This window comes from Oncorhynchus gorbuscha, linkage group LG11 (assembly GCF_021184085.1).
Source record: "Oncorhynchus gorbuscha isolate QuinsamMale2020 ecotype Even-year linkage group LG11, OgorEven_v1.0, whole genome shotgun sequence".
NCBI classification, from domain to species: Eukaryota; Metazoa; Chordata; class Actinopteri; order Salmoniformes; family Salmonidae; genus Oncorhynchus; species Oncorhynchus gorbuscha.
The window spans coordinates 1,634,217-1,647,431 of NC_060183.1; the positions used below are offsets into that span (position 1 = coordinate 1,634,217).

The window sequence follows — 13,215 nt, forward strand, 5'->3', positions numbered from 1 at the left end:
TAGTTAGTCTGTCTGTTAGTTTCTACAGTAGGGACATGAAGGGTGGGTGTGTACAGTCTTCTGTGGATACCTAAGGTATCATTCTGTGACACGTAAAGCGTTATGTGTTGATAGTGTGTGTGTCATGTCTGTCTCTGCTCTTCCTCTGACAGGTGTAAAGGTAGATTCAGCAGGCGGAGCGGGGGCCGGGCTGGGTGGAGCGGTTTCGTTCGGGGCGAAGTCCCCCGGCAGAGGGAGCCGTGGCGTTCTTCTCTTCCCAGAGATCTGCTTGATGGAGCTCCAGCTGCTGGCGTCAGGGTCACCTGATCTGGAGGTGTTGGGTCACGTGTTTCACAGCCTCTTGGGGGCCGTGAGGGCCAACCCCCGCAACGCTGCGCTACTGTACCATCAGGTTATTATGCTGGCTACCTCTCATCCCCTATACCACTACCTGCACTTGGCCTGGATAAAGACGATTGAACCCTTGTAACAACAAAACAGAACCTGGGATGTTGTTGTTTGTTGCAAGTGATCAGTTGTCCAGGAACCAGGAGAAACTGGGCTATCTGTCTGGTGTCTTCCTCCCTAATACTATGGTTAACCCCTCCACTTCTACTGCTCACAGGGAGCGGTGAAGACCATTCTGACTGCTTTCCAGAGCATTCTGTCACAATCGGATTCCAGCTATGAAGACTGCCAGACGGTACTGGTGGAACTGCTGGTTGCCATGATGAGCCAACGAATCACAGCCGAGGAACTGGCCCTGTTGATCCGCCTCTTCCAGGAGAAGAATCCGCCCACTGTGAGTAACAACCAATTATCACTATTGTATCGTATATCAATTAAAATAACGTTGTATTTGTCACCTTCACCGAATATAACAGGTGAAAACCTTACAACCTTACAGTGAAATGCTTACTTACAAGCCCTTAACCAACAGTGTAGACCTTACTGTGAAATGCTTACTTACAAGCCCTTAACCAACAGTGTAGACCTTACTGTGAAATGCTTACTTACAAGCCCTTAACCAACAGTGTAGACCTTACAGTGAAATGCTTACTTACAAGCCCTTAACCAACAGTGTAGACCTTACAGTGAAATGCTTACTTACAAGCCCTTAACCAACAGTGTAGACCTTACAGTGAAATGCTTACTTACAAGCCCTTAACCAACAATGCTTTGTGAAGTTAAGAAAAAATACAAATAAGTGTAAAGTAAAAAAAGAGAATAAAAGTAACAAGTAAATAAGCAGCAGCAGTAAATAACAATAGCGAGGCTACATACAGTGGGGCAAAAAAAGTATTTAGTCAGCCACCAATTGTGCAAGTTCTCCCACTTAAAAAGATGAGAGGCCCGTAATTTTCATCATAGGTACACTTCAACTTTGACAAACAAAATGAGAGAGAAAAAATCCTGAAAATCACATTGTAGGATTTGTAATTTATTTATTTGGAAAATAAGTATTTGGTCAATAACAAAAGTTTGTAGGTAGCGTTAAAGTGACTGGGTAGCCCTTTGAGCTGTTCAGGAGTCTTACGGCTTGGGGGTAGAAGCTGTTTAGAAGTCTCTTGGTTTTAGGTAGTCTGTTAAAAAACAAATGGACATGAAGGGTGTTTTAGGTAGTCTGTCTGTTTATACAGTATGGACATGATAATATACATTATTGTACTGATGTTGAGGGAGCTAGCATGCTAGATACGAAATATATAGATTATTGTACTGCAGTTGAGGGAGCTAGCATGCTAGTTACTATAGATTATTGTACTGCTGTTGAGGGAGCTAGCATGCAAGTTACTATGGATTATTGTACTGCTGTTGAGGGAGCTAGCATGCAAGTTACTATGGATTATTGTACTGCTGTTGGGGGAGCTAGCATGCTAATTACTATAGATATATATTGTACTGCTGTTGAGGGAGCTAGCATGCTAGTTACTATAGATTATTTTACTGCTGTTGAGGGAGCTAGCATGCTAGTTACTATATATAAAAATTATTGCACTGTTGTTGGGGGAGCTAGCAAATCAAATCAAATTGTATTTGTCACATACACATGGTTAGCAGATGTTAATGCGAGTGTAGAGAAATGCTTGTGCTTCTAGTTCTGACAATGCAGTAATAACCAACAAGTAATCTAGCTAACAACTCCAAAACTACTACCTTATAGACACAAGTGTAAGGGGATAAGAATATGTACATAAAGATATATGAGTGAGTGATGGTACAGAGCGGGATAGGCAAGATGCAGTAGATGGTATCGAGTGCAGTATATACATATGAGATGAGTATGTAAACAAAGTGGCATAGTTAAAGTGGCTAGTGATACATGTATTACATAAAGATGCAGTAGATGATATAGAGTACAGTATATACATATACATGCTTGCTATTATAGATTATTGTACGGCTGTTGAGGGAGCCAGCATGCTAGTTACTGTAGATATAGATTATTGCACTGCTTTTGAGGGAGCTAGCATGCTAGTTACTATAGATTATTGTACGGCTGTTGAGGGAGCTAGCATGCTCGTTACTATATATTATTGTACTGCTGTGGAGGGAGCTAGCATGCTAGTTACTATGGATTATTGTACTGCTGTTGAGGGAGCTAGCATGCTAGTTACTATATATTATTGTACTGCTGTGGAGGGAGCTAGCATGCTTGCTATTATAGATTAATGTACGGCTGTTGAGGGAGCTAGCATGCTAGTTAATTATTGTACTGCTGTTGAGGGAGCTAGCATGCTTGCTATTATAGATTAATGTACGGCTGTTGAGGTAGCATGCTAGTTACTATAGATTATTGTACTGCTGTTGAGGGAGCTAGCATGCTAGTTACTATAGATTATTGTACTGCTGTTGAGGGAGCTAGCATGCTAGTTACTATAGATTATTGTACTGCTGTTGAGGGAGCTAGCATGCTAGTTACTATAGATATAGATTATTGTACGTCTGTTGAGGGAGCAAGCTTTTCACTGCAGCTCTTATACATGGGGAAACTGTGGTTGTGTTAATTTATCTGGCTGTTGGCTCAGTTCAAACAGCTCCTCAGGTCTTCCTGGACTGTTGTCATGTAAACTCTGTTTTCCTTTGGGTTCGACATGCACACAGTTATCTTTAACCTTAGTTGTCAGTGTGACACATGTCCCCTGTTTCAATATCCTCCGCCTTTTGTTTGATCGTATGCATATGAATCACCCAGCTCGTGTGTGTGTGTACAGTGTGTGCATACATTCTACGTGGGTGGTGGGGTGGGTGCTCTACCAACTGGGTGGGTGGGTGGTGTGTGTGGGTGGGTGGTGTGTGTGGCAGTGGAGGCTCCTCAGACGAGGAAGGAGATGTCTTCCTCAGTGAATTTCATAAAAATACAAATTGTGAAACATTTTTAAATAGGTTTGACATTTTAAATACACCTGTACTAAATATATTCACATCACCAAATAACAATTAAAATACCATGTTTTGTAATGGTCTACAGTAGCCTCAACAGCACTCTGTAGGGTAGCACCATGGTGAAGCTGGATTTAAATTATTTTCCATCCTCCTCTGGGTACATTGATTTCAGTGCTACCTAAAGCTATCCAACACAACGCTAGATGCAGGCAAGACTATGCAAGCTGGTATTGAATGTGTTGCTGTCTGTCACCTTGATTACTCAAATTTCTCTCACCCTGTGTGCACCTACATTATTAATGTTAATTTGTAGGCCATGTTGTAGCAACCTCATGATGGGTGTAGGTGAAATTACAGTATCATGTAGTAGCCCAAACCTGTCACTGTTATATTGACCTGGGTGAATGAATGACAGTCATCCACAGTCATTACTGTAATAGAAGTAAGGCCATGCTCTGAAACACATCTTAAACAGCACCGACCACAGTGTGTGAGAGCCTTTCTACTCCATTTCCCTGTTGTCTGTATGTTTTCCCCTGTAGGGTTAGGTCTGTGGGTGGGCCGTCTGTGGGTGGGCCGCCTGTGGGTGGGCCGCCTGTGGGTGGGCCGCCTGTGGGTGGGCTGCCTGTGGGTGGGTAATAGCAGGTGGTTTAGGTGTATGGGTAGATTATAGCAGGTGGTTTAGGTGTATGGGTAGGTTATAGCAGGTGGTTTAGGTGTATGGGTAGGTTATAGCAGGTGGTTTAGGTGTATGGGTAGGTTATAGCAGGTGGTTTAGGTGTATGGGTAGGTTATAGCAGGTGGTTTAGGTGTATGGGTAGGTTATAGCAGGTGGTTTAGGTGTATGGGTAGGTTATAGCAGGTGGTTTAGGTGTATGGGTAGGTTATAGCAGGTGGTTTAGGTGTATGGGTAGGTTATAGCAGGTGGTTTAGGTGTATGGGTAGGTTATAGCAGGTGGTTTAGGTGTATGGGTAGGTTATAGCAGGTGGTTTAGGTGATGGAGTAGGATGTAGAGTTTTCACACACACCATTGTAACGTCCCCTCTGCCCCAGGACATCCTACTGAAAGGCGTCCTCCAGATCGTCCAGGCCAACGTGGACATGGAACCTCTCTACTTCCTCTCCTATCCTATGATCCTCGGCGGCGCATCTTTCCCTGGCGGTACTTCCCCTGGCTCCCGACAAAATGGGGGGGCGGGGGGGAAGGGGGTCGGGATGCTGTGGAAGGGGGGGAAGCTGTCCCCGGGACGCAGGGAGGGGGATGGAAGAGAGGAACCAGGACATCTCAGGACCTCTCCGTGGCACGTTGCACCGTTACACCTCCCTCTGGTGGGGCAGAACTGCTGGCCACACATGGCCTCTGGGTTCTCTGCCTCTGTCTGGATAAAGGTGGCTGAGAATGAAGAGGGAGAGGGACATACAGAGAAGGGTAAGAGCACCCAATGAAATACGATGAAGGTTTATGACACCACAGGCCACATGGAGTTATATCTCTATAGGTAAAACACATGATTACAGAGGCACAAAGATCATACCCACAAGACATGCTAACCTCTCACCATTACAATAACAGGGGAGGTTAGCATTTTATATCATACCCACAAGACATGCTAACCTCTCACCATTACAATAACAGGGGAGGTTAGCATTTTATATCATACCCACAAGACATGCTAACCTCTCACCATTACAATAACAGGGGAGGTTAGCATTTTATATCATACCCACAAGACATGCTAACCTCTCACCATTACAATAACAGGGAGGTTAGCATTTTATATCATACCCCCAAGACATGCTAACCTCTCACCATTACAATAACAGGGGAGGTTAGCATTTTATATCATACCCACAAGACATGCTAACCTCTCACCATTACAATAACAGGGAGGTTAGCATTTTATATCATACCCCCAAGACATGCTAACCTCTCACCATTACAATAACAGGGAGGTTATATCATACCCCCAAGAGCATGCTTTTATATCATATCCCACAAGACATGCTAACCTCTCACCATTACAATAACAGGGGAGGTTAGCATTTTATATCATACCCACAAGACATGCTAACCTCTCACCATTACAATAACAGGGGAGGTTAGCATTTTATATCATACCCACAAGACATGCTAACCTCTCACCATTACAATAACAGGGGAGGTTAGCATTTTATATCATACCCCCAAGACATGCTAACCTCTCACCATTACAATAACAGGGAGGTTAGCATTTTATATCATACCCCAAGACATGCTAACCTCTCAGCATTACAATAACAGGGGAGGTTAGCATTTTATATCATACCCCCAAGACATGCTAACCTCTCACCATTACAATAACAGGGAGGTTAGCATTTTATATCATACCCAATAACAAGACATGCTAACCTCTCACCATTACAATAACAGGGAGGTTAGCATTTTATATCATACCCACAAGACATGCTAACCTCTCACCATTACAATAACAGGGGAGGTTAGCATTTTATATCATACCCACAAGACATGCTAACCTCTCAGCATTACATTAACAGGGGAGGTTAGCATTTTATATCCATACCCCCAAGACATGCTAACCTCTCACCATTACAATAACAGGGGAGGTTAGCATTTTATATCATACCCCCAAGACATGCTAACCTCTCACATTACAATAACAGGGGAGGTTAGCATTTTATATCATACCCCCAAGACATGCTAACCTCTCAGCATTACAATAACAGGGGAGATTAGCATTTTATATCATACCCCCAAGACATGCTAACCTCTCAGCATTAAAATAACAGGGGAGGTTAGCATTTTATATCATACCCCCAAGACATGCTAACCTCTCACCATTGCAATAACAGGGGAGGTTAGCATTTTATATCATACCCCCAAGACATGCTAACCTCTCACCATTACAATAAAAGGGGAGGTTAGCATTTTATATCATACCCCCAAGACATGCTAACCTCTCACCATTACAATAACAGGGGAGGTTAGCATTTTATATCATACCCCCAAGACATGCTAACCTCTCAGCATTACAATAACAGGGGAGATTAGCATTTTATATCATACCCCCAAGACACGCCGTGGGTGTGGGCTAGCCCGTGGGTGTGGGCTAGTGTGGGCTAGCCCGTGGGTGTGGGCTAGTATTGGTCGATCACATGAAGGAAACAAAACGGTAATGATGAATTAATTATGCTAAATCATAAATAGAACTATTTATAGCCAAATATAAGACAACTGCTGGGACTGCCCCATTAGAGCTCCTGATTGAGATGTGTACTACGGTGCATTGAGTTGGTTTGAACCTCTACAGCACACTGATAAAACAGGAGGATTCATGTCAGATTGACTTCCCTGCTGGTGAATTTACACCACACTTCGTTTTTGTGTTACGCTCTAATCAATATTTCCAAGTCCTAATTTTAAAGATCAAGAGGTCAATTAGAATGACTGGAAATCTGACAGACTTTGGTTTGTTATGTGAATATATAGCATAATGATGCTGTTAACTGTATTGTAGTAGAAAGGGTTCAAAACATACCTAACCCATCAAGTAAAATGCAACATCCATTTATGGCCATGTATGTAAAATCCTGCAATAGTTGTCATTCAATTGGTAAAATTCCTTTTTGTCTTCTAATGCCTTTTTGATGCAGAGCCTTTAGACCGCTGTGCCACTCGGGAGGCCCCTCTTGAAGGGGGAGTAATCTAAAAGTAATGGAAAGTAATCCGATTACTGGGTTTGGGAGTAATCTAAAAGTAATGGAAAGTAATCAGATTACTGGGTTTGGGAGTAATCTAAAAATAACTGAAAGTAATCAGATTACTGGGTTTGGGAGTAATCTAAAAAAATAACTGAAAGTAATCAGATTACTGGGTTTGGGTTATCCAAAAGTTAGCTACATTACAGATTTACAATTTTGGACAGGTAACTAGTAGCTAGTAGCCTAACTGTAATGGACTACATTTAGAAAGTAACTCACCCAACCCTGCTTGTTGGATCAGTTTAACTGAATTAATCACAGCTTCTCTTATCTTTCTATTGAAAAGTGGATGAATTTGTATGTTTTTGTCTGCGCTCCAGAGGAGGGGAAGGCTCCAACGTTGGAGCCCAACGTGGGGACCATCCCGGATGGGCAGAGGGTGGTGGAGGAGAGCCTGATGCACGTTCTCTCCATGGGCTCCAAAGCTATGATGCTGCAGGTCTGGGCTGACCTCGCCACGGGGGTATTCACTTTCAGGTGGGCAGCAAAGGACACCGATGTGATACATTTCACTGGCTGGCCGGCTGACAGGCTGACAGGCTTGACAGGCTGACAGATTGGCTGGTTGACTGATTTGCTGACTGACTAGCTGACTGAGTGACTGGCTGATTGACTAGCTGACTGAGTGACTGGCTGATTGACTAGCTGGCTGAGTGACTGGCTGACTGAGTGACTGGCTGACTGACTAGTGACTGACTAGCTGGCTGAGTGACTGGCTGACTGAGTGACTGGCTGACTGAGTGACTGGCTGAGTGACTGGCTGAGTGACTGGCTGAGTGACTGGCTGAGTGACTGGCTGAGTGACTGGCTGAGTGACTGGCTGAGTGACTGACTGGCTGAGTGACTGGCTGATTGACTGATTGACTGGCTGGCTGGCTGATTGCTGGCTGGCTGGTTGGCTGGCTGATTTGCCCTGTCTCCTCTTCTCAGGATGTGTATTGACCCTAATGATGAGATGAAGGCGGGGCTACTGGCCCAGGCAGAGTCTGGGGAGGGGCTAGTCTCACCTGGCAGCTGGCATCACCTGGGTATCAGCTACACCCAGCAGCCTGAGGGCAAGAAGAACATCCACGGACGCCTTGCCCTATGGGTCAACGGAGTTAGGTAGGACCCTCTCAAGATGGCCTTGACAACATGCTTGTTTCAGTAAAGATAGCCCAGACTAAAGATGGCCTTAACAACATGCTTGTTTCAGTAAAGATAGCCCAGACTAAAGATGGCCTTAACAACATGCTTGTTTCAGTAAAGATAGCCCAGACTAAAGATGGCCTTAACAACATGCTTGTTTCAGTAAAGATAGCCCAGACTAAAGATGGCCTTAACAACATGCTTGTTTCAGTAAAGATAGCCCAGACTAAAGATGGCCTTAACAACATGCTTGTTTCAGTAAAGATAGCCCAGACTAAAGATGGCCTTAACAACATGCTTGTTTCAGTAAAGATAGCCCAGACTAAAGATGGCCTTAACAACATGCTTGTTTCAGTAAAGATAGCCCAGACTAAAGATGGCCTTAACAACATGCTTGTTTCAGTAAAGATAGCCCAGACTAAAGATGGCCTTAACAACATGCTTGTTTCAGTAAAGATAGCCCAGACTAAAGATGGCCTTAACAACATGCTTGTTTCAGTAAAGATAGCCCAGACTAAAGATGGCCTTAACAACATGCTTGTTTCAGTAAAGATAGCCCAGACTAAAGATGGCCTTAACAACATGCTTGTTTCAGTAAAGATAGCCCAGACTAAAGATGGCCTTAACAACATGCTTGTTTCAGTAAAGATAGCCCAGACTAAAGATGGCCTTAACAACATGCTTGTTTCAGTAAAGATAGCCCAGACTAAAGATGGCCTTAACAACATGCTTGTTTCAGTAAAGATAGCCCAGACTAAAGATGGCCTTAACAACATGCTTGTTTCAGTAAAGATAGCCCAGACTAAAGATGGCCTTAACAACATGCTTGTTTCAGTAAAGATAGCCCAGACTAAATGCAGGACTGGGTTCATTGGGGAATCTGTCACTGTTTCCACTGTTTTCTTCAATTTAACACCTAATGAACATGACTGTGATGTGTTTTTCTTGTCCCCATCTAGGAAGTGTGAGGTGTCTCTGGACTACACGTTACCCAGGAAGTCCAGTCTGTCTTCAGACAGCAACAAGACCTTCTGTCTGCTGGGACACTGTACGGGACACAGTGAGGACGTGACCAGACCGTGTGGACAGTACGACATGGGCACTGTGCTGCTCTTTAACGGTACCAAGCTGTGTGTGTGAGAGAAAGAGAGCTCCTCTGAGGTCTCACCATAAAAAAAGAGCTGTAAAACCCATATGGAATAATGAAACATACACATTCAACAACCAGTAATAAAGCACATGCCTCTGGGCAGTGTCTCTGTCTGGCATCCTGCCTCTGGGCAGTGTCTCTGTCTGGCATCCTGCCTCTGGGCAGTGTCTCTGTCTGGCATCCTGCCTCTGGGCAGTGTCTCTGGCTGGCATCCTGCCTCTGGGCAGTGTCTCTGTCTGGCATCCTGCCTCTGGGCAGTGTCTCTGTCTGGCATCCTGCCTCTGGGCAGTGTCTCTGTCTGGCATCCTGCCTCTGGCCAGTGTCTCTGTCTGGCATCCTGCCTCTGGGCAGTGTCTCTGTCTGGCATCCTGCCTCTGGGCAGTGTCTCTGTCTGGCATCCTGCCTCTGGGCAGTGTCTCTGTCTGGCATCCTGCCTCTGGGCAGTGTCTCTGTCTGGCATCCTGCCTCTGGGCAGTGTCTCTGTCTGGCATCCTGCCTCTGGGCAGTGTCTCTGTCTGGCATCCTGCCTCTGGGCAGTGTCTCTGTCTGGCATCCTGCCTCTGGGCAGTGTCTCTGTCTGGCATCCTGCCTCTGGGCAGTGTCTCTGTCTGGCATCCTGCCTCTGGGCAGTGTCTCTGTCTGGCATCCTGCCTCTGGGCAGTGTCTCTGTCTGGCATCCTGCCCTGGGCAGTGTCTCTGGGCATCCTGCCTCTGGGCAGTGTCTCTGTCTGGCATCCTGCCTCTGGGCAGTGTCTCTGTCTGGCATCCTGCCTCTGGGCAGTGTCTCTGTCTGGCATCCTGCCTCTGGGCAGTGTCTCTGTCTGGCATCCTGCCTCTGGGCAGTGTCTCTGTCTGGCATCCTGCCTCTGGGCAGTGTCTCTGTCTGGCATCCTGCCTCTGGGCAGTGTCTCTGGCTGGCATCCTGCCTCTGGGCAGTGTCTCTGGCTGGCATCCTGCCTCTGGGCAGTGTCTCTGGCTGGCATCCTGCCTCTGGGCAGTGTCTCTGGCTGGCATCCTGCCTCTGGGCAGTGTCTCTGGCTGGCATCCTGCCTCTGGGCAGTGTCTCTGGCTGGCATCCTGCCTCTGGGCAGTGTCTCTGGCTGGCATCCTGCCCCTGGGCAGTGTCTCTGGCTGGCATCCTGCCTCTGGGCAGTGTCTCTGGCTGGCATCCTGCCTCTGGGCAGTGTCTCTGGCTGGCATCCTGCCTCTGGGCTGAGTCTGTCTGGCATCCTACCTCTGGGCGGTGTCTCTGTCTGGCATCCTACCTCTGGGCGGTGTCTCTGTCTGGCATCCTGCCTCTGGGCGGTGTCTCTGTCTGGCATCCTGCCTCTGGGCTGTGTCTCTCTCTGGCATCCTGCCTGTGGGCTGTGTCTCTCTCTGGCATCCTGCCTGTGGGCTGTGTCTCTCTCTGGCATCCTGCCTGTGGGCTGTGTCTCTCTCTGGCATCCTACCTCTGGGCTGTGTCTCTCTCTGGCATCCTACCTCTGGGCTGTGTCTCTCTCTGGCATCCTACCTCTGGGCTGTTTCTCTCTCTGGCATCCTACCTCTGGGCTGTGTCTCTCTCTGGCATCCTACCTCTGGGCTGTGTCTCTGTCAGTGTTTTAATCTGTCCCAGCCAACCCCTTGGTACCTTCTCTCTCTCACTTGCAGACGTCTGTCTCTCTGTGTTGTTGTTGGGGCTATAACTCAACATTGCTCTCTGCTGGTCATTTAAAGCATATATATATATTTTTTTTTTAACCTTTATTAAACTCGGCAAGATGGTTAAGAATAAATTATTTTTTACAATGACGGCCTACCCCCTAACCCGGACGACGGCCTAACCCGGACGACGGCCTACCCCGGCCGAACTCTAACCCGGACGACGCTGGGCCAGTTGTGCGCCGCCCTATGGGATTCCCAATCACGGCCAGATGTGATACAGTCTGTGATGGAACCAGGGTCTGTAGTGCCGCCTCTAGATGCAGTGGCTTAGACCGCTGTGATACAGCCTGGGATGGAACCAGGGTCTGTAGTACCTTAGACCGCTGTAATACAGTCTGGGATGGAACCAGGGTCTGTAGTACCTTAGACCGCTGTAATACAGTCTGGGATGGAACCAGGGTCTGTAGTGGCTTAGACCACTGTAATAAAGCCTGGAATGGAACCAGGGACTGTAGTACCGCCTCTAGATGCAGTGGCTTAGACCACTGTGATACAGCCTGGGATGGAACCAGGGACTGTAGTACCACCTCTAGATGCAGTGGCTTAGACCACTGTAATACAGCCTGGAATCGAACCAGGGACTGTAGTGGCTTAGACCGCTGCACCATTCGGGAGCATGACTCTGCTTCTTTCTCACTTCGATGACAGCCAACTCCACCTGTAACAGATTAATGCTGGGACTCTTTGGTAGTAGTCCTAGTGCATAGAATTGTATGGTTTGTTTAACTGTGCAATCATTGGTTTTCCTCCTGACAGAGTTGGTGTAACCGAGTCAGGTTTGTAGACCTCCTTGTTCACACACGCTTTTTCAGTTTTGCCCACAAATGTTCGTTGGGATTGAGGTCAGGGCTTTGTGATGGCCACTCCAATACCATGACTTTGTTGTCCTTAAGCCATTTTGCCACAACTTTGGAAGTATGCTTGGGGTCATTGTCCATTTGGAAGACCCATTTGCGACCAAGCTTTAACTTCCTGACTGATGTCTTGAGATGTTGCTTCAATATATCCACATACTTTTCCTTCCTCATGTTGCCATCTATTTTGCGAAGTGCACCAGTCCCTCCTGCAACAGAGCTCCCCCACAACATGATGCTGCCACCCCCGTGCTTCACGGTTGGGATGATGTTCTTCAGCTTGCAAGCCTCCCCTTTTTCCTCCAAACATAACGATGGTCATTATGGCCAAACAGTTCTATTTTTGTTTCATCAGACCAGAGGACATTTCTCCAAAGTATGATATTTGTCCTCATGTGCAGTTGCAAACTGTAATCTGGCTTTTTTATGGCGGTTTTGGAGCAGTACCTTCTTCCTTGCTGAGCTACCTTTCAGGTTATGTCGATATAGGACTTGTTTTACTGTGGAGATACTTTTGTACCTGTTTCCTCCAGCATCTTCACAAGGTCCTTTGCTGTTGTTCTGGGATTGATTTGCACTTTTCGTACCAAAGTACATTCATCTCTAGGAGACAGAACGCGTCTCCTTCCTGAGCGGTATGACGGCTGCGTGGTCCCATGGTGTTTATACTTGTGTACTTTTGATGGTACAGATGAACGTGGTACCTTCAGGTGTTTGGAAATTGCTCCCAAGGTTCTTGGCTGATTTATTTTGATTTTCCCATGATGTCAAGCAAATAGGCACTAAGTTTGAAGGTAGGCCTTGAAATATATCCACAGGTACACCTCCAATTGACTCAAATTATGTAAATTAGCCTATCAGAAGCTTCTAAAGCCATGACATCATTTTCTGGAATTTTCCAAGCTGTTTAAAGGCAGTCAACTTAGTGTTTGTAAACTTCTGACCCACTGGAATTGTGATACAGTGAATTATAAGTTAAATAATCCTTGTCATGCACAAAGTAGATGTCAAATCAAATGTTATTTGTCACTTACACATGGTTAGCAGATGTTAATGCGAGTGTAGCAAAATGCTTGTGCTTCTAGTCCCGACCATGCAGAAATATAATATAAGATATCCTAACCGACTTGCCAAAACTATAGTTTGTTAACAAGAAATGTGTGGAGAGGTTGAAAAACAAGTTTTAATGTCTCCATCCTAAGTGTATCTTATTAAATATTTTTTATTGAGAAAGCATATCTTTCTTGCTGTCG

At 45.9% G+C, this 13,215-nt stretch overlaps 1 protein-coding gene across 1 annotated transcript in view; it reads left to right on the forward strand.

Moving 5' to 3' along the window:
- lyst (lysosomal trafficking regulator) overlaps nucleotides 1-13,215 on the forward strand; it is a 245,382-nt gene that overhangs the window by 118,444 nt on the left and 113,723 nt on the right. Inside the window, 6 exon segments of the mRNA XM_046368397.1 lie at nucleotides 153-391; nucleotides 605-781; nucleotides 4,421-4,796; nucleotides 7,447-7,603; nucleotides 8,057-8,230; nucleotides 9,214-9,374. Of these exon segments, the coding sequence (XP_046224353.1) occupies nucleotides 153-391; nucleotides 605-781; nucleotides 4,421-4,796; nucleotides 7,447-7,603; nucleotides 8,057-8,230; nucleotides 9,214-9,374 (1,284 nt within the window).